The 23,071-nt window shown below is 33.5% G+C and overlaps 1 protein-coding gene across 1 annotated transcript in view; it reads left to right on the forward strand.

The window, feature by feature from the left end:
• Positions 1–22,578, forward strand: part of KLHL1 (kelch like family member 1) — a 123,667-nt gene extending 101,089 nt beyond the window's left edge. The window contains exons 7-10 of the mRNA XM_005421131.3: positions 2,541–2,703; positions 15,496–15,708; positions 19,837–20,008; positions 21,028–22,578. Coding sequence (XP_005421188.1) covers positions 2,541–2,703; positions 15,496–15,708; positions 19,837–20,008; positions 21,028–21,087 — 608 coding nt within the window. The 3' untranslated portion in view covers positions 21,088–22,578. The remainder of the gene's footprint in view (positions 1–2,540; positions 2,704–15,495; positions 15,709–19,836; positions 20,009–21,027) is intronic.
• The last annotated feature ends 493 nt before the right edge of the window (positions 22,579–23,071 follow it).

Here is a 23,071-nt window from a genome sequence, read left to right on the forward strand (position 1 = left end):
TAAACACAAGTAATAGAGATGCAACCCAGCAGACGCAACAGTTTGTGCAGCAGCTTCCACAAAAGGGCATCAGAAACTACTGAGGGCAGTATATTGGTTTCTGCAATGGGTAAAAAATCAGTAGGAGCTGTGCATCTCACAGGGTTTTATCTGCATTGTACAAACTCAGAAAAGTTCTGATAAGAACAGAGAAGCCATTGAAGACTATTTTCTGTATAAAGTTACTAAATGTTATTTTTCTCTCTTTGTAACAAGAAATGCAGAGAGAAAGTAACATTATATTAATGTAATGAGTTTATCTTTTTTCATTGTCATAAAAAAAATTAAAACTCCATGAAAATGCAGGAAGAATGGTATTTTGATTAAGGGGAAATCAAATTTCCTACAAAAAGGGAATTAAATAATTGTAATGGCTTAATTTCCAGCAGGAAATAGATGAGAATAAAGCTCAAATATGAAGGACTTGAAATAAAAAAAATTAAATACTGAATGAGATAAAAAGAGTAATTGAGGAAAACACTTTCTATCCTAATGAAAGTGCAAATAAGTTATCTCAGGAAATAAAAGCTGGAAATTTCAAAACTGAAGAGATGTGATTTTTATGTGCATCATAGATTCCTTGTGAAATTCACTGCATAATAATATAACACTGTTTATGTGTGAAGGTGAGAGAGGGTTTGTGTTGTTGTCTAGACACCAATTATGTGTACATGTATATGTATAAAAATGTTTACCCCCCTGAACTTCCTTTGAATATGATTCATTTTTTTATCCTAAAAAGAACTTGATTTTCTATTTAACTTTACATTTAATGAAGGGTATATAGATGAAAAAGCTCAGGGGAACCATGTTTTTTATAGCAATCATAGTAAATACTTTTTTTACAATGTAAACCTCTTTGTTCAGGATTTAAGAATATTTAAAATATTAGATAGTAGAGTAAACAAAAACCATGCCCAAACGACATATTTTAGTATATAATTCCATAATTTTTATGTGACCACTGATACATCTTCCCACATACTGGTCATGTTCTGAGATTAAGTATTGAGCTATATGGATTATTATCTCAGATTAATATCCACTTTAATATTCTGGAGAAATTATAACTGGAACATGTGATTGAAAAGAAAGAATTTCTAAGCAAGGCAATGAGAACAATTGGAGAATGAGTTCTATAGAAAAAGAAAAGGTTCAACCTTCATTTGGAGGAACATTTTTCTAAGGGTTAGTAGGCTTTTTAAAATTATTTTCTTTTTTAAGTTAAAAAATATTGACAAACAAAAATCAACATCCAAAGTGCAGGAACATTTTCTGAGAACACTGACATGAAACATATCCAAACTCATTGATAAATATAGTTTTAAAGTAAAATAAGCGTTTAATGAATTAGTTTTCTGAAATAGGGCAAAACATTCCTACACAGAAAGTGGAGACTTCACATGGTTGAAAATTAAACATAGACTTTCCTGTAAGAAAAAAACAAAGCCATTCTCTGCAACTTTAATGATCTATTGTTTTCTGACTTTTTGATGAGTTCAAATAGTGTGAAATGGAGTGAGGATAAAAAAGACATTGGCTTAGAAACAGGACTAGATTTAGCCTGAGATTTTTCAGAGCGATGTTCATTTGGGATCATGGATTCATAGAATGGAATTACAGAGTTCACTGTCTTGTAACAAATGGTGCTTAGCTATAACTTATCTTCCAGAGCCTTCTAAGCTTAACTGAAGAGACTGTGAGATAGAGAATTCATCAATTCCTTTGACTGGGTGATTCAAACTGTTCACAGTTAAAAAATTGTTTCTTATTGAAATATGTTCGACTTCAGTTTTCACACGTTACATTTTATTTTTTTTCCAGTAGATAAAATACTCATATATCCAACATTATTTTTCTATGAAGGTGTGTGGCTATTTTTTTCTGTTTTGATAGAATGAAACTGAGGAAGCAGCTTAAATTTCTCAGTCTAATTACTTGCTCAAGCCTTCAACTGTCTTTTTTGATTCTGTACCAGTCCATCAATCTTCCTGCTACTGAAGAATTGTTCATTTTCTTCTATGTGATTGACAAAAATGGTGCAAAAACAGACTTCAACCCCTCTAGAAGCAATTCCATTCAGTGAAATCCCCCTTAGGTTGACAATAATCAGAGATCTACCAAGTATCCAGTCCCTACTTTATTGTGTGCTTTACTGCTATTCTAAAGAGCTAATTCATGATCAGAATGTTATGAGAAACCAAAGGGAACAGAAAAATCTAAGAGGACCACATAATTGACAGGTTATTCTCTGAAGCAAACACTCTTCTCAAGAAATGAAATTAAGTTTGTTTGACAAGACATGTTTTTCATAGAGCCATGTGCAGTGGCATTAATTTTATTCCTGTTTGTTGATTCTTAATCAAATCTCAAACTGGTATTTCCATTTTCATTTTGAATATAAAAGTTCATTTGTTGGTTGTGTTTTGGAAAAGTGTTTTATTTTTTACTTCTGATAGAGGAAACACACTTGTCTTCACTCACTTTCTCCTTCATTTTAGGAGTTACAGTGCTTGAAGGGCCTATTTATGCAGTGGGAGGACATGATGGTTGGAGTTATTTGAACACAGTTGAGAGGTGGGACCCTCAAAGTCAGCAGTGGACATTTGTGGCAAGTATGTCAATTGCCAGAAGCACTGTTGGAGTAGCAGCATTAAATGGCAAGTGAGTAGGGTGTGCTTACACAATTGAAACACTTATTTTGAAAACCAATGAAGCTTAATTGTCATTGCTTTCCCTTATTAAGTTGCAGTGGCATTGAATTGTTCCAGAGAAGATCAAATGGTCAAAGCTGCTTTAATAGCCCTGTTACTCTGCAAGAAACTGGTTTCAGTGGTGCACAAACCATGCAGCAGACTAGCAGAAGCCACATCTGGAGAAAAAACCCTGGAAAAATTTATCTAAAGTCATGAAGAGCAGCATATGATTATGCATATATATTCCAGCTTTGTTTCTCTCACACAGCTGACCATATATTTAATGCTTCCCAGTTAACAGATACTCAGTTGAATTTTTCATGACTTATATCAAACACTTTTAAGTTAAAAAAGATGTTATCTGTGTCCAAGAAAGGTAGGATGGACACCACTGAAAACTGAAAAGCAGTGGTCTCACTGCAACAAGTAGAAATCTGCCATTGATTTTTACTCCTTTTATCTGAGTACCCATCTTTAAAAAATATCCAATATGCCAAGAACTGCAACTTGAAAGCCTATTTAAGAATCTTTCAAATTCCCAGCACTATTCTTGCAACATTGCTGTTCCATGCAACTGACATGTGCTGCATTCCTGGGGGTATTGGAAATGGATATCTCATTGAGAAACACAATGTTGGGTTGAACATTCAGCAAAGGAAAAAAGTTTTCCATTTAAGTATGGAAGTTCTGAGAAGTTTTTTCTTGGTTATTCATTATGATTTCTTTTTTCAGCAGTGAAGTAAATAGGTAAATAAACGAAATGCATTAGATGCTTGTTGAAGTGAGAGCACTACAAACTATTCTGCATGTGTATCTCTCACACTGCTTTGGGCACTTTACATAAAATGGACACTGGATGCTAAATATTTCAAATGTGAGTTTCTTAGAAGACTTGAAAAAGTATAGCCACTTCTTTTGTGTTTTAATGTGAGAAACTATTCCATATGTGATCTTCCAACACCCTATAGTTGGCTGAATATGTTTTCCATTTAAATTAATTTTAAGCAGAAAAATGAAAATTGTATTTTTCTATTGGCTTATGATGGAAATAAATAAAAAACGTAAAGCTTTCATATTCTGATCTCATCAGGCTCCGAGTGAAGAAATTTATTTGTAAGTAACCTCTTATTAGTTCCTGATGTATTGAAGTGTTTCAGAAGCTGACTTGTGTAGACCATGCAAGTAAATTATCAATTATTTTGCAGCTCAAACAAATTGAAAGCAATACAACCTAAATTTGGCAAAGCAGGGTGCACAGAAATGAATGCTTTTTCACTGAAATACATTTTAAAATTTAAACTGAAATTCTTATATCAACATCTTTCCTAAAACATGAAAAGGATTGTGTCAACATGTGCATCATAAACTAATTTGAAAAATAATTTTTGAAGCAATAAAATCCTACTGAATTTCTCAGAAATTTAGAAAAATAACTATCTGGAGTTTGGGATTTTTTTAAATTTTAAACTTAGTCCATTTGCCAGGGTTCTTTTCTATACTCATGTTGCCTTATTACATTTAGAAGTTGAAGTACTATTTCACCCAGGAGGGCTTAATGGAGTATCTTCCCCTCCCCACACAAAGGTCACCTGGTTGTTACCTCCAGATTTCCCAGAGTAATAGGATATAATAATTACTATCCTTTAGTGAGGAACACAGGCAATACTCATTTTCTTAAATGTCTTAGTTGTAAGGAGAGCTAGAACAACTAATAAAAGATAGAGGTGTTTTTCAAGATAAAAGAAAGACACATGACAAATTTATTTTACCAGAATTTCAACAGAGCAATTTATCTGGTGCTATGTATGAAATAAATGCTTAAGATGAAAAAAAGGTGAGTAGTACAGGGATATGAAGAAGAAAAGGACTCTATGCAATAGCTAAGATGTCACAGTTACCCCTGGAATTCTTTACAGATCTGTCCTGGGTTAAAAGAGCATAACAGCAGGAGCAAGCTAGTTAAATTACCAGACCATTCAAAGTGGCACCAAAGGGAATAATATCATATCATTCATGTTGGCCACATAAATACACGATGGCCAAATGGCCAAATTCGTGTTGGCCACATGAATTTGGATGATCTTAAGAAGCAACACAAATAGTATATTTAGTAGTTTATGTGTGAATTAACAAGCCTTGTGTTTAAAGAAAATTAACGTTAAGAAGTAAAAGAGGTGAAAAAAGCTTTGTAGGTTGTTAGCACAGAAAAAGAACAGAAGAAGAAATCTCAGGGAATAAAAGGAAATGCTACTGAAGAATACATAAAGTTTTATTAATATTGGAAATATATATGTTGTGTTACTGTGTGGAATTCTGGTCATCCATATCAAAGGCAGTTCAGTTCAAAGGCTATATAATGTGTACCATGACTATCAAGAATGCATGTCATACCAAAGAAAAGCAGTAAAACTGATACAGCTGGCAAAGAAACACATGCACAAAATAGCTGCAATTCAGCTGGCAAAATAGAGACGAAATAAAAGTAATATGGGGACAATAAGATTGTGTCCACATACCTCTCATCAGGTTCTAAATACCTGTTTATTGGTTCATATAAAGGATAATGTTATGTGGTTTTATCTAACACCAAAGACTGGAATCTGAGAATTTTCCTTTTCAGTGATAATTTTTTTTTCCCAAGTCAACAATAAGTTCCGGGCACCACTAAGAAGGTTTGCTGAGGCTTTGGAGATTCCATCTCCTACATCTTCACGTGTTTCTCATAGTCAAACAGTAACACAAGAGCGGAGCGTGTTATCCTTACTATATATAAAAATTATTTATTAACTTGATGCCTTTATCAGTTTGTAACATATTTTGTTAAATATAGATGTTGTAGGACTTGCCATGACTGTAGAATTTCCTGGGATGAAATATGGTCAGTAATTCCTTCTGATATGGAAACAGCATCATCCTTTCTGCCTTGTTACTGTTAACAAGCCTGTTGCAGAGACTGGATAAGAAAGAGTGCATGAACCTCCTCAGATGAGCAATAGATATGGGTGTTAGAATACTAAATGTGGGATGGAGGTCTACGCTTTGAAAAAAAAAACTGGTAGAGAATGGTGCTTTTTATATGCAGACATAGAGTTAAAAGTTGGGATGACTTATTTGAATCTTCTTTGGGGCTCACATAAGTATGTGTAACTAGTGCACAAGTTATATAGTATAAGACCAGCGTTCTACAGTTGTCAGCAGATAGTGCTGAAGCAATAGAACTTTTCTGTAGTATGAGTTAGAAGCACCAAGGAATGAAAAGTGTGAAGAAGTCTATATTTGCCAGATCCTTTTTGAAATTATCACTTAACTATTTCAAGCTTTTCTGAATTTCTTGATTTTAAACTCAAGAAGAACAAAAAAATCTAGTTGGCACCTTCAATCCAATAAATACCAATCCTTTCATTAATTTAAAATGTAAATGCCTCCAAATTATAGATAATACCATAGCTATTGATTATCCTTCTATTAAAAACTCTAATACATGGACTGCCCATTCCCTAAGAGCACTAAACATTTCCACTAATTTAATTTCATTTCAGAACATATTTTACATTAATGGCGTAGCATTAAGTGAAAATGAAATTTAGTTTACACATTTTCATCAGGAATACATACTCCTCAAAGACATTCTCTGTATCATACAGATTTATGTTAGTCTAAACATTTTTGCGTCACTAATTAACTGAAATTTTTCTATATTGCTCTATCATATGTCCACAAAAACTGCATTACAAAAAATATTCCTTAATTTCTACTGATATGTTCAAATTTATCAATCTTTTTTGAAGCAACTGTAGCTTTCATGGCAGAAAGTCTGGCCCTTAAGTCTTGATCCCTTTAGCAAATGCCAGTAAATCTGTGTTACAAAAGCATAAAATGCTCAGCTATTGATGGGATCCACAGGCTGACTTTGAATGGTAGAACATCACAGCAGTACCTAAAGTGTCAAAAATCATGACTTTGACACACTGGTAAAGCAGTTCAATCTCATGCTAACATCTTGCGTAGTCAAGGAAAAGGAGCCCTGTCCTTTATTGATTGCCACATCCTCAAGTATGTTCTACAGTGAACTTGATATTTCCCCCCTGCTGCTATTTTTATTAAATACCACACAATGTTGTTGGTATATGATAGACGACAAAAAGTGAGGAATTGTTTAATCTTAACTTTAGAAATACAACTGTACAAGTATTCTTTCAAATAATATTTTACTTTTATTTAAGGAAAAGTTTTGTAAATTTTTGTTGTCTCTGAAGGAAAGTAAAAGAGCAAGGAGAATTGCTGCAAGAAAATATTATTCCGCATCAATATCCATCTGACTGCTTACCATTTGCTGTTACAGGCAAAATAGGCTTGACTTGGGGAAAATTAATGCAATTCATTAGTAATAAAAATAGATTCTGGCTAGTGAGAAGCAACCCCGAATTTTAAAATGCCACCTTTCTTCCCCCCTTTCCCAGGCTCAGTTTATGATTGTATAACATTGTAGCCCCACCTCTGACTGGTGCAGGGAGTGGGAAATGGGTTTTGTGGTCAGACCATAATTCTCAGACCCTTCTCTCTGCCCTCCTTTCTCACACATTTCCCTTGCTCCATCATGGGCTCTCCATGGGCTGCAGTCCTTTGGGAGATAATCTCCTACTCCAGTGTGGTGTCCTCCACAGGCCACTATGCCTATATCTAGCAGGAAAATGCAATGCCAAGACTACAGGCAAGATGCATAAACTGACCCAGAGATATTTTCCTTTACAGGAACAAACCCCTAAGCATAGATTCTCTTAATCAAATCCAACAGGTTTAAAATTGGAGTTGTTTGGCAAGCCTCATCTCTCTCCATCAATTGTGTTGAAAAAAAAGTCCTTTTTCCTGTTTGCCTGAGACATTGATATTTTTTTCATATTATTGTTGAAAGACAGTCCAACATAAAAAACCCTCACTTTTCTGGTTTTGTCCTTTAAGCAATTATTTATTATCAATTGGTAATGTCAAATTTGGTCTCTTATTTAACTGCAACAGATAGAATTTAGATCAGATTCCACATCCTATTAATTCTGCTTAAGTACTGATAGAATATACAAATTGTTATTTTTAAAAAATGCATTTGTATATACATATTATTATTTTTCCCTTTACATTCATGCAAATTAATGTGTTACATTTTTAATTTTACTAATTAGGTAGAGACACTTTAATAACTATGTAGCTTTGGGATTTTTTTTAATAGTTATTTACCTATTTATATTCAGTTACATTTATTCAGTTCCACCACTCTTGCAATAATTGGATTCATTTAGTAATGGATTTATCATAAATTGGATTATTGTTTTGGCAGTGCTTTCCCAGCTATTGTCGGTTTCATTTTGAATGGGAAACACAGAAAGCTGCCCAATAGAGATGTTGGCATATACACAGTGGAATGTTTTGTTTTCAGGCCATTTAATGAGAAAAACTGGAAAGAAACTTGTGTTATTTAGCTCAATATTATGTCTGCTGTAAACAGCAGTTACTTTAGTTTAATATGTTCCTTACAATTTTTATGCACTATTACAAAGTGACTATCAGAAAGTTTGGCCTGATGAACCTTATTTTTTAAGAAAAGTAGCAAAATTCAAACCAAATTAGTGTGAACACAAGAAAGGTTCTCAAAATCATCTTATAGTTAATCACTCACCGGGAATATAACTGCTTTGAACTGACCTTGGAGAGACGAAGGTTAATAATTCCACAAAGTCCTTAATGGTAGTTCAGTGTTTGGCATGAGAGAATTAGGAATGTATTACGTTCATATAACCACCTACAAAACTTGATTGTACGGCTGATTACAGCCTCCTCCAGGAGTTCTGCTCCTTTGGCTTTCATGCATCATATAATAAACTATCTGTGGCATTTTCTCTTAGCAGAATCATTAAGGTGTATTACTAATTCAGTGCCCTGGTCTGATCTTTTATGCTTTTGCACACAAATTCATATTTTCTACATGGGGGTCTCATGCAGCTCAGTGAATGTACCATTTAATTCAAAGTGCATTATATTCTCTCTTTCTCAAGCAAGATTTAACTTGTTATTTTGCATCCAGCCTGTAAAGAGAGAGACTCTGCACAGGTCTATTTTACTTTCTGTGGGACTAGGCTAGCCTTAAAAAGATACAAACTAGACAAATTTATGTCACTCTTGTAAGAAAAAAGTGAAACCATGAAGCTTTACTGAAATAATGAATCTTTAATGTAAAGCCACTATTTTTTCTACAGTCCAAGGCAGATGCATATGCAGCTAGGATGCCTGCCTCTTTCAAAACTAAGTCACTGGTAGGAGACACAACAGATGCTAAAAACATTGCTTATTTGCAGAGTGGGAACTTGCTGAGCCTATTTTCCCTAGCTATACTGTGGCCAGGGGCCCAGATGCTTGGACCACATTTCTATTTTGACTGTTTACTGTTCACCTACATCTTTTAGTGTGTATGCCCCTACTATGCCCTCCTCTTCATCCATTACCCACACAGCAAAATTTTCAGACTAGCTGGCTGTTGACTGTTGCCCAGCTGGAATGACTGTAATTTGTGATAAGGTCTGTCATTCAGGTTTTGTAATAAGAAACCATTTGCCTCTACTACATAATTCCTTTTTTTTCCAGTAAATTTTGTAATGAATTATAAAATCTACATAAATATGATCTAGTATGGTATGAATTAATTTGGACATGCATGTTGTTATGCAATTGCAAAAGTTCCATACCTTCTTGGTGATTTTTCATAGACAGCTCCTCACAGCACTGACTCCCTCTTCTTCACAGTACAACCAACAAACACCAACTCTCTCTTCACCCACCTAACCCACTCTTTTATATCACTCATTCTTATTAGACACAGCTGTGGCCTGTTAAGAGCAGGCCTGTTCCTAATCTTTGCTAATTAGTGCAGCTGCAACTCTTCAGGGGTGAGGCAGTTGGAGCAGTCTAGAGATCCTCCCACACCAAATGTAGGCTTCAACTTAGACTACACACACAGACGTGTACACGTGTGCATTCCTCTGTGTTATCATGTATATTCACATAATTCCTTATTTCCACATATGTGTCATCTGGAAGGATATTTAAATATACACATCTGACTGAAATTAAAGAAAGCTAAATAATAATTTAATGCTCAACTAAATATCTTTATGGGCAACAGCCATTACAACAGCTGACAAATACCTACTATACTCAGCAGAATAGAATACCAAGCCATCTCCACTCTTAACTTCTAATTTTTCCAATTTGAAACTTGATTAACTTCTTAATAACTAGTATTTGGGTAAGATGAAATTTCTTTTGACTCAGTAGACCAGCTTCAGATAAATCTCACATTATTGGCTGAGTTTGTTGAACAGAGAAGGGTTTGTTCTTTGTGAAGATCATAAGCTAAATGACCTAAGACCTTTTTGCAAGTCAGCCATATAATTGCAATGCATGGATAATTTTCATACTTCAGCAAAGACTTGGGAACTGCTCAAAATTATTAAATAAAGGAAGTATAAATATGCTTTAATTGTGCTTTTTAAGGCTGAAGTAACAATTCAAAATTTCATGCCAAACTAACAAGATGAGAAAGTATGACCAAAACTACTATATTACCCCTCAGTGCAATTTTTTTGTCATAGCTTTTGTTGCTTGAGGTTTTCTTTGCTCTTAGGCCTTACTGGTGATTCACTTATTCTTTTACTAATCCATTCAAACTAAGAAAAATACCTTGATTGGCATACATAGTTACTGTCATGTAAGGAGAAAAGAAAATGTTTTAAACTGCATGCTTTCTGCCCACAATATTCTCACTAATTACAAGGAAATCAGTATATTAAGTGTGACGTAGATATTTTGCATGCTGCTAAATTACAGAAGTGCTTTCTATTGTCAAAAAAGATTGTGCTGTCACATGTCTGTTTTCATCTACATCATCTACCTAACCAGACAGTATCTCAAATTTGCCTTAGGAAATTTTTAGCTATTATTAATGAACTTTGTGAAACTCTTTTGCAATGGGAAGAATAACAAACATATTTCAAAGACTAGCTCACCAGTTACCAGCCTTAGAATTTTTTGGTTGAAAATTTTGTCTCTGTTCTTATTATGTTTTACTCTAAACGTACTTTGACCTATAAATATTTTTATAACTTAATTTGAATCCTGAGAAGTTATTTCATGTTCTTTTATGACAGTTTTTATGCTGCTGCTGTTTTATACATATGATGTTTGTTAACTTCTGGTTTAAATCAAACTATTATTTTTTTTTATTCTGTATCCCACTATAGGAAAAATGAGACACATATTGAAATAATTCTTCCTTAACTGTAGAAACCACAAAAAAAAGTGTAAATATTTTAAAATATTTTAGTCAAAATCATTAAATAAATGTATACTGAGACAAAAGTGGAACAACTTTATAGTCTAAAATTATTAAGCTCATAAAGAAAATTAGTATCATAAACATTATGTCAGTCTAGAACAAAGTAATTCTGTGGATTCACTAAAAATTCTTATTTAATGACAGGTTCACTGTGTGTCTTAATAATAGAGTAAATAAAGGTCCTCATGCATATGCTATAGCAAATGATCAATTTACAAAGACTATTTTGCCTCACCTACTTTAAAACCTGATAAAGTCAAGAATGTTTTTTAAGTGGTGGATTCTGCATTGAGTCAATGGTCTTGTATAAAGCATGTAGCCCATATAATTCTGATTACAGTTAAAATTGCTTGAAACAAGTTCTTTCTATTAGGAAACTAAAATTTCCAGTGTAGGAAGTCAAACATTTTCATAACAATATTATCCATGCAAAGGGTGTTTTTCTCTCAATATTTTATGTCACAGAATCATAGAAGGCCTTTGGTTGGAAAGGACCTCAAAGATTATCGAGTTCCAACTCCCCTTTCATGGGCAGAAACACCAGCCCTTAGATCAAGTTCTCAGGGCCCCCATCTAACTTATTAGTAGTTACTACTAATTCAATTCCAGGAACTTACTGTATGACTATATATTTTTCCATTTTTGGGGGGTCAAACTCTACTTTTAATTTACTGCCCTACTGCATTATAAATGCATGAAATGGCCTTCCAAATTTACACATATTAAGCCTCCATTAATGCTTTCCATTCACAAAATTATTGTGTTTTCAACTTTTGCCAGTGAACTCTATTGGCTTAATCAAGACAGCATGGATAAATATCTCTCTCTATAGTCTGATTCCTAGGCCAAGTATGGACTGATTCAGCAATACAGTAGTCCAGCACCGATGAAAATTATCAGTGATCCTCAGTCCTACCAAGAAGATATCTTTTGTGCCAGAGTAATTCTCTGCTGATCTTTCAAACACACTGAAAGGCCAGAAAAGAGTACAAAAGGGCCTAAGCAAAAGACGGGATAAGGTCTTTGATATTCATAGTGAAAGAATTTTGAAAGGGAAAACCTCATTAAGAAATGCGGCAAGGGCATGATTCAACTGGTTTCACAAGCCATACCCACCTCACATCAAAGGCAGTCTGGTCTTTTGAGGTTGCCTTGTCAAACTGAATTTAAAACTGTCTTTTCTGAGTAGTTATCAAAGGTTTGTAGTGATAGAACTGAGAGAAATGCTTTTGATCCAGCTGGTCATGATTTCTCCTAATGTTTCCCACTTTGAAACCTCTACTTCATTTTTCTAGCCAATTATACATATAGTTATATATATACAAATGTTCAGCAATCTCTCTTCATCTTAGTAAAAGAAGTGGCAAAACCCTGAAAAGACAGAAGAGGCTGAGCTTGGCCTAATTTCATATCTATGTACAGTGTCTGAATCAGCTGAAATGTAGACTATATAGGAATAGAAATCTATAATATCTCCACAGGCAGAACCTTCACTGTGGAGATAAAAATGATCAGTACTGGATCCTTTCTTTTCCTTGCTGGTCTTGCTCTCTAAGGAGGGATATATGATTATTTTTGTTATAATAATTCTAGTTTTGATGGGATATACCGTTAAGGGTAATTCAGCTAATTCAGAGAAATACATGATATTTTTCCCTCTCAAAATTGTATTACAAATTTTTGACAAGCTGAACAAAGGTGAAAAAGATTGTTTAATTTAAAGTCATCTAATAAAATGACGCCTTACGCTCTAAAAAGGAAGTAAGAATACTAAATAGCTTTAATTATAAGTATTCAAAAATTTCAGATTCCTGATTCAGTATCCTGAATATTCAGTGCTTGTTGCAGAGCTGTTCCTCAGTCATTTTGGGCCTTTGTGAACACAGATTTGGAAATTTGACTGAAGACTGGAAGCTGACTGAATTGTTCAAGCTCAGTCACAACCAGAACTTTAAACAATTACTTCATTTCCAACTTTTTCTTGTCTGAACTGTTTTTATTTTACTCTTGTGAAATTAAAACAAAACTAAATTAATGATTCCTTAGCAGAAAAAAAATAGAAACTTAATCAAACTCTAAAATGTTAATTCCAAAATATGATTTTTTTTTTTGAAAATGAATTTTGTTCTGAATAGCTGAGAGCATTTTAGCAACAGACAAGGTGGTCCCAATCACTTTTATCAGTTATTTATGAACAGCATTTGCTGTCTTTTTATCAACAACTCAAGAATGCCTTCAGCTATATTTTATTAGCTGTCTTAATTGGAACAGAGGAATGAGAGAGTATATTTTACTTTCAGTGTGTAAATATCAGCTTATTGATTTATTTCAGTTGAAAGATGATGGAATAAATAAGAACTTTTCATGCCAGAAGAAATATCAAATTGGTAGGGATTTTGACTAGGGGTACACAAGATTATTTGCACTCAAGTCTGCAGAAGTGTTGGTTCTTTGCATTTTTAAAATGCTGTTCAGTGTTTATGAGTCCAAATATCTGCTTGGGAATATATTTGACAGTCTCAGAAATCTTAATCATGGTTTATATTTTGGGGGATCAATTCACTTACTGACATGTGGTTGTCTACTGCCTTCAGGGTGCCAGCAGTCATGTTTTTTTCTGCTGGTTTTTGTACTGTACTATTTTCCATATCTCTCAGCCTGGACAGAATGTCAACATAACTTAAATGTCACAAAAAATGTTTTATCGCCGTCTATGGGTAGCTGAACCAAGTCACATCTTTGAAAATAAAGATAATATCCTTGCAGACACCTACATGTAAATGTTTATATTTACATTTATATTAAGGTAAATGTTTTTGGTCACATGTTTAAATATTTTTCATGCTGTTCTTTGGGCTCAGATGACTACTCTGAGTGTAACAGCAAGTTGGACACTGTAGACATCCACAGATTAACAGAATTGGATGCTTTAATATTGATTTCATCTGTAGATATCGGATAATCATAAATAAAGTTAAATATGTTAGGTCTGAATCTAAAGAAAAAAAAGTATATTTGCTTTAGTATCTCTCAGAGAGGAGTATAGATTCTCCTGGGTGCTTTATTCAGAGTACAGGTATGTCTGTCAGGCACTACCAAAATGTTCTCAGGCTTCAGTGACATATTTAGTGGTTGTGCAGCACTTCCTTATTCATCAGCATCCATACCAATGAAATGTAATGGTAAATGCACATTTAAATGGCTCTGAATTCATGGAGTGCTTAGGACAGTAAAAGCTTCCAAACGAGTAATTGCTTTACAGAGACAGCTTTCACATCCAAAATTGCTTAGTGGTTGGACTTTAAAATAGCCTGTGTTTCTATTAGTTAATCTCCAGGCACTATATAAAAGGCAACAGACTGCAAAAAGGTTCATATGGAATGAATACAGCATGGTATTAGGGGGAAAGAACAATCAGAACTATTTCCTCCTGGGACCCATTATAAACAGTAGAACGAAACAAGTTTCTTGCCTGCAGATGCTTACCAACATAACATCATTTTTGTTAAACCACATGTTTTATAATTTCAAGTTTAAAATACTCTTCAGAAGTTGTCCATGACTTTCCAACAAAACTCTACCCTCATAAAACATTCTGATGAAGAAAAACAAGACACTGTGGTTGGGGGTTATAATTGTCGTGCAAAATAGACATGTTGCTGTTAGTGTGGGTAAGAATTTTCTTCTGCATAAGCAAGAGCCTTGAAACTGAGGTAGTAATTTTTTTAAATCCATGTATAAAACATAATGTGATAGTCCTATCTGCAACACATTTCCTATTTGATCTCTACTATATTCTAAGTGTAAAACTCATGCTGAAAATGTGTTCCAATTGATAGATCTTTATGTGGAATTTGTTTAATATCAGATCTTGTTTTCTATATTTTTTGTGCTTCTTAATACTTTGATGCACAGCAAAAACACAGAGAAACTATAATAAATGGGCGGCATATTTCTTCCATGTCTGGATTAACAGACATAAGTTTTGCACTTCCACTTCCATCTCATAGATGGTGAGCTTAGGCAGCAACCCTGCTTACATGATTTTTAAACCTATAGAGACAAACCTGCATGTCATTTGTGGTGCTCTTGACTGAATAGGCAGTAAAGAAAGAATGAAAATATTCATTAGCAGAAAGAAATATCTTCCTTCCTCTTCAGGTGGACAAAATACTAAATAGCACATGAGTTTGGTAACAATATTGAAAACATCTGTTTTTTTCACTATATGAGGTTCACATGATTTCAAATATTATGTATTTTCTTTTTTTCTGTTTTCTGATGTCAGATATAAAAACAGTTACTCATGGTTTTTATCTTTTCTGCAATTCTGAGCTGTTGTTTTGTCAACATTTTTATTTGCATGGACTTTCTTAGGTTATATTCGGTTGGAGGTCGGGATGGAAGTTCATGTTTGAGTTCAATGGAATATTATGATCCTCATACAAATAAATGGAATATGTGTGCTCCTATGTGTAAGAGAAGAGGAGGTGTAGGAGTGGCTACCTGTGATGGCTTTCTTTATGCAGTTGGAGGTCATGATGCTCCTGCTTCTAATCACTGTTCTCGACTGCTGGACTATGTGGAAAGGTATCAAATTATACATGCATTTTTTAAATACAAAGTAATGTCTGGTAGCATTATTTTCTTAGCTTAGTTATGGCAGGTTTAAACAGATGTTCTTAACCCTAGAAATGTCTAATTAGTTCTTACTTGAAAAAATTCTATAAAGGTGTGTGAAAGACAATCTCTTTTAATCTTATTGTAATCCCTTTTTATTCACAGTATTATTATATATTACCACAAACACAAAAATCCACTCTTTTCACATCCCATTTAAGTACTTTTAGGACACTATATTATGCATTGGAGTGTCACAAACTAAAAATTGTAGAGATAAATTTTTTTTTTCCTTGAAATAATTTTATAACACAAAATTGAATTATATTTAGAATACTTTCTAACTCCAAAAACATAGCTAAGCAAAGAAGAAATAAAGAACTGTTTAAGTGATGAATATTCACAGTACAATGAATTCCTTCCTTTATCAAAATTGCCACTTTCTAATGTGGTGATGTAAGCCTGATACACTTTATTTACAGTACCCTGAATTTTGCAAGTAGATTTTCTACAAATCCAAGTATATCTAGTAGAGCAGTGCAGCACAGATGAAGTGATTAAAGCACTCAGTTTAAAGGTATTCTTCAAATTTTTCATGAATGTTCGACTTTTTTTTTTCCTGTTTTTGAATGCTATAAAATAGAATAAGGAAAATCACTCCAAATGTGTACAGATTGCAAAAGTTAAAGTAGGTATGCTTGAGTAATTGGTTTATCTTAACATAGAAGCTGGGAAAGATTTATCTCATTATTTCTTTTCAGAAGGGCTTGATTAAATGTCAGTTATTTCTTCTGCTAAATCCAGCTCAGTATTCAATATTTAAGTGAAAAATTCTGAGTGAAAACTCCTTATGTTAGCCATATGATTTTGCTCAATCTTAAATTCATTGCCATCTCTACTGTATGCAAACAAAGATCATTGCCAAATTCTTCTCAACAGAGGGACAGTTAATCAGTGAAATACCATGATGCCTGTACTTACAGGGACTATGTTTGTGGACCTCTATTTATAAGGAACAATAACAAGAATTTTCAATTAAATAAATTTATATTAAGACTACTAGTGACAGTCTTAATGAGATATTTTCAACTGCTTCTCCTTATTTGTACTTAGAAGGGATCTTTTATTTCATTTTTCATTCTCTGAGAAGACAACTCTTCTGGTGTTGATGACAAACCATATTCCATCACATTTGTCTTTCTCAGGAGACACTGCAAAAATTAGCTAAACCTATCCTTATGCTGGTTTATGTACTACTATTAGAGTGACAATATACAGTATCCCTCATCTAGATATTTTTCCCACTTGTAGCAAAAAGTGTGGATGATGTATTTCATCAATAGTTAGCTTTGACACTAAAAGTTGGGACTAACAAACAAAAACTTGTAAGGCAAAAACTTACATCAAGTGGATGTGAATTAGCTGGTGGACTCCGCTGAAATGTGAAAAAACTCTCATGGTCCTTGCATTGATTGATTAGTTTATAAGATGGCTGGAACGTTATTTAGTATGTCTGCTTTTTATTCCAAAATAATGCATCATATCCGAAAAATAAAAGCTCCTCAATATCTTAGGAAAACAAAGAATAGCAAGTGATGAGGTGGTCTATTAATCTGAGTAATTTTATCTCTCAGACACTTTTTCTTTCTGTAAATATTGAAGGCCTGCTTTTTAACTAAGTCTCTTCTTATTCAGGAATGAGTCTGCTTCTATCATTTTGTCATTCTGATGCAGCCTGCTAGGATGTGCTTTCTTCCAGTACCAAATTGTTCTTAGAAGACTGTGAAACCAGACATAATATGTTAAAAATTTTTTTAAGACTATGCAAATATAGTGGAGGCAGCAGATTCATGTTTTCTTAATGCTACTGCTAAAGTACTGCTCAATGGTAGTTAGGTATTGCAGTTTACTTTCTTCTAAGGTTGATGCAATTTTAAAGGATTTTGTCTGGATTTAAGCATTCTGAAATAATAGTTACATTTCACTCATCTTCACAAGTTGACAAAGTGCAATCTTCTATTCCTTTTTAAAGGCAAAACAACTACTTCATAAGAATTATAAAATTTTCAAGATATTTTGGCAGATTTCATAAAGCAGGTTTTCTTTTTCACGTGTTGCTCAAAACTTGACAGATGCTAAAAACATAGTCATTTGACCAACAGTTTTTTTCCCCCTTGACTCATCTTGATTTCAAAATTAATTTCTTTCCACATTTAGGAGCTTTTATCATAACCCTGTTCAGCCTGGGGCATACTTAGTTATTATAAAGATGACATGTACAGATGCTTTTTAGCAGCAAAAAGGATGTAAGAAATCTCAAGTATTTTCCCGGCAGTTACAAAACCAACAAGTTCCTGTGCAGTTCTATTTCATTGACAGAATTGAGTTATAAGGATTCATTTTAGCCTTGCATACCTGTTTATTGGAAGAAGAAGGAAAAAGAAAAGGTCAAATTATGATGTCAGTTTTATCGTTTTCCAGCTTTAACTTTTGCACCTCCTCACCTTGGCCCTTGTAATTTAAGAGGACTGTATGGAGGAGTCTATTAAACATTTATTACCTTTAGGTAGGCGAAGATACAATACACACTGGTGCATTTCAATGGATGGGAAACTGTTTCAGCTAGAGGCATATGATGATGTCATTGAAAAACTCACACAGTGTTTGAAAAAAAACCCATTAATTTTTTTTTACTGGCTTGTTAAATGGTCAGTTCCCTTCCACATATTCAAGCAATATTTTGCAATATTTTCCTCTAAAGTTAGGAAAGACATTTATCATATATCTAGATATTTGAGATTTTATTTTCTGAGAAGTCCCCCAAATGCCAGGATTAGAGGCTAGCACACAAGTAGATTGTTTTCTTAAAATGTGTTTATGTCTCAAGAACAATATGAACAAGGTTAGAGACAATTCTTTTATTGTCCAATTTAAAAGTTGTATGTATGAACCAAAAGGCTGTTACAAGAAAAACACTGTAGCATTGCTATTTCAGTACTTGTATTAATATATATATATAATATTTATATATAATATTTCATTGTTCAAATATATAGGACTTCAAACAGTATCCCTCCAAGTTGCTTATCAGTAATATGACTTACACATTTAAGCAACTTAATAAAGTCAGACTTTTTAAAGGATTTGTAGACTGAAAATTTGCTTATTTTCTCCACTGCTCATGTGATTCTATTACATTGTAGACTTGCTTAAGGACAGATTAAATTAGTTTTATTATAGTGTGATGCACTATTCTGTTTTAGTAATATTTGACATCTAAAAATGAGATATCTAGTGTAACCTAATACTATGGACATCCTTGGTAAAAAACTATCAAAAGATAATTAGTAGTAATAATAATTTCTGGTTTATGCATGTCCAAAAGAGTTACAAGGGAATGACTTCTGAAATGAAACAATTTTACTTTGTTAAGGAATATCTAAATGAAAACCTAGGTTAAATATTTAATTTTGAAATTACCGTCATTATACAGAAAGACGTTTACCCTCAGTTTTAAAAATTCAGTTGTGACTATGTCTAAAAAACAGTATTACTTAATCTACTTGAGCAAATATCAGGAGGAGAAACTAACTGCAATGCAATGCAGTTAAGCATTAGAATACATAGGGAAATTTTTACTGTTGTATAGTATAATTTCAGAAATTAAAACATATTGAAATTTAATTTACGAAATAATATTTCTAATCTTTTAGATGCACTATGGGAAATACTCCACTTTAAATGTATACATAACAGATAAATAAAATGTTATACCCATCCATTCAGATATTGGTCATATATCTTTATGGTCACATATCGTTATATATCGGATCTCTTTATGACACACTATCCTACAAATACCTTAGTTTATTCTAGAAAGTTCTGAGCAAAAGTTTCTAATCAGCAACTAAAGTGTTGAATTGGCAACACAATAAATCTGTATATTTTCTTTTTGGTGTTAGGAAGAAATTTTTTTGATAGGATACTAAAGGTTTGGTTTTTTCCTCCAGAAAAAAAATAACTATATTCAAGTGAAAATCAACATGGATTGATGCTTGTCTTCTCTGCACATACCCAGTTTCATTTTTCTTTGCTCAGGTATGACCCAAAAACTGATACATGGACAATGGTGGCTCCACTGAGTATGCCTCGAGATGCTGTTGGTGTTTGTCTCCTTGGTGACAAATTATATGCAGTAGGTGGCTATGATGGTCAATCATACCTGAACACTATGGAAGCATATGACCCTCAAACTAATGAGTGGACACAGGTAATTATAAAGTTTATCTTATATATACACATGTGCACACACACATGCATATACACACTTATATGTATGAATTAGCCATTCGCCAAGCTTTCTTTAAACCTAGTGCAGAAAGGTTCATACTTCAGAATCATGATCTTATCCTACAATAAGCATTTAAAATAGGTGAGATGTATTATACTCAAAAATGCCTATTTCTTCTTATGATTGCAAGGGGGAACTTCTGTTGACAAGCTTGAATGTAGACAGAAATGCTTTAAAGTTAGTTCAGAAGGCCATATTTTTTAATCTACTATGAATTACTAAGAAGAGCATTTTTATGATGTTCTGTAGGAGATACGAAATTAATTTTGGAATATTCTCTTTTTGCAAAACCACCAGTTCACATTAAAAACCATTAATAAACATGATTGGACAGGTAGTTTGGAGACACGTAAACAATGTTGTGATTTATACAGTCAAAGCAATATTGTGATTTATACAGTTGCACAAATTACAGTGTGTTGTTACATATAATCTGACTCTACTTTGATAGTTTCAGCAAGATTCAGTCCCCTAAAGGTTTTAATCCTTGTGTTGTCTTCAATACTGTTTAAAATTGCCAAACATATTCTAAAGGACACTTTAACCTGTTTAGGAATACTGGAACCATTTCTGTATATTCATAGCTTTCACCTTGCCCCAAGGACTAAAGTGGAACATCAGCCACAGTCTAGAGAATACAGAAACCCCTTGCATATCAGTTGTTCACAAAATTGATGACAACTCTAAAATTAATTCCTGCTTCCTGTTCTCACATCTTTCAAAAGAAAGATGTCAGATTTGAGTAAGCAATTTTAAATTACAATAGTAGCATAATCTGGGTTTTGTTTATTTTTAGCAATTTATATGTCCATTAGTTTTGACCATTTAAAAATAATTTTTACTCAGCGCTTTGACAATCTTTGCATGGCTTGTTTCTGTTTGCCAATCTTTTGCATGCTTTTTTCCTATTCAGTTAATTTGTGTCTGTTTTTCTGCAGATGGCTTCCTTAAATATTGGAAGGGCTGGTGCCTGTGTTGTAGTCATCAAACAACCATGACTTTGTCAGCACTGCTTAGGATTTTACTGACTGTGAAATGATTATTTTTCTATGAGACAAAGAGAATGATAACTTCCCAAAAGCAAGGATCTACACAGTGAATACACTGTTGATCACAAACTCGAAGAAGTCTGGAAGTGACAAAGATTAAGTATTTATGCCCTATAAAATCATAAAACCGTTCACAGTCAGTGAACAAGGAAAAAGCCCCCAGAGTATTGTAGGCGTAAATATGTGAATGTAGAGTAGTAAGTTCAGGTATTGTTCTCATGAATGTGTCCTGGAGAACTGGATAATCATGGGAAATCTACACAAAGAGTGGAAAGGAATAAGAGAATGGTTTTCATGGCTGCAAGAGAACTGCAGAAACATGAAAGTATATTTAATCAATTTTAAACTGTGTTTTTTTAAAAGAGAAAAGTGGGTAGTAATATAATTTTTTTTGCTGTTCGAGTCTTGTCCTCAAATGGGTTATAGTCTTCTCGTTTAAATGAGCAGTTTGACTTTACTGAAAGGAAGAGATCAAATAGTCTGGATATTCATAGTGACTGATCTGTGACTCTAGAGCAGGAAGAAACACAAAACTAAAAGTAGACTTTTTTGTAACTTCAGGTTGTACCTCCTCACCTGTGTTAATGCATCTTATAAATGAGTCTGTTGAGGGGGAAGCCTGTGTGTTTAATCAAGTAATATAAAGCAGTCTTGTGGCTGCACTGGGGCTTTGTTGCAAATATGGGAGTCAAAGAAACAGTTGCCTAGTTCTTTCTTAATCTTATATTCAATTTAAGCATGTGGGCTCTAACCTCATTGTTTAATGCATCTACTGCATGTTGGAAGCTCATGACAAGCTGGAAAATTGATCCCCTTCTTTCCCTGCATCATGTTAATGGATGAACCATGACAAGAACAGTTTATAGAGACTCTTCTAATATTTCAAGAGGGAGAAAAATCCTACATTTTGTTTCTTTCTGATGCTTGTACATACACAATTTTGCCTACTTGGAGCTGCAAATTTATGACTTTCAACATATGACTGAGAATAACTGCAAGTCAGGAAATCAGAATAAATGCAAGTGGAATAAGGAAAATTAGACCATTTGATCTAATAAATTTCATATGATAAATAGACTAGTGTCATCTGTGCTTCCCTTTAAGGTTGATAATTTCTGACAGTAATGATAGTTTGAGCTTTTGATTTGGCAGTAGATCTGGTGCTGATGCTTTCTGTCTGCTCAGCTGAATCAGTTAGAACCTAAGGGCACTACTGGAATATGAAATTCTGCTATTCAGGGATGCACAGCTTCTGGGAAAAGGGCACCAAATATACTTCTCTAAAGCCTTGCTAATCCTATAGGAAACATTTCATGGCCCAAAAGCTGAAACTTCACAATCCTCTGTCGCTAGCAATTTTGAGAAGGAATTCTGCTTGCACTAAAATGAGTTTTCTTAGGGGAAACCTCTGCAATCATTTGAGATGAAAAAATAGATAGAGCTTCCATCTTGGGCCATTTGATTTGAAGGTGTGTCTTTCCTTCTAACTGCATCAGTATGCATGGAGGTCTTTGTTTACTGATCTAAGTTGAATTGCAATTCTGAAGCCTAAGTATATGGATTTAAAAGATTTAAATATTTCTCTGTCCTAATTTGGAATCAGCTGAAAACACTTCAACATTAATTTTCCACAGGCAGTTGCCTTTTGAATTGCAATTAGTCTTTCACAGACAAACATATGAATTTTTCTCCAACTACAACAAGCTGTTGAATAAAAATGTTACCTCTCTAAAGATTTTGCTTCACATAAGCACAAGTTTTGGAAACCAAATGAAGAAGATTCTAAAATAATAACCATAAGTAAATATAGATATTGGTATTCAGAACTCCCACAGAGATAGTTAAAGAACTTAGAAATTGAATTTTAATTCTATTCCCAGAACTTTCTTTTGATTTCATTATATTAATATATAATAAAAATATTATTGTTCTA

Source organism: Geospiza fortis, unplaced genomic scaffold (genome assembly GCF_000277835.1).
Source record: "Geospiza fortis unplaced genomic scaffold, GeoFor_1.0 scaffold45, whole genome shotgun sequence".
In the NCBI taxonomy this organism is placed as follows: Eukaryota; Metazoa; Chordata; class Aves; order Passeriformes; family Thraupidae; genus Geospiza; species Geospiza fortis.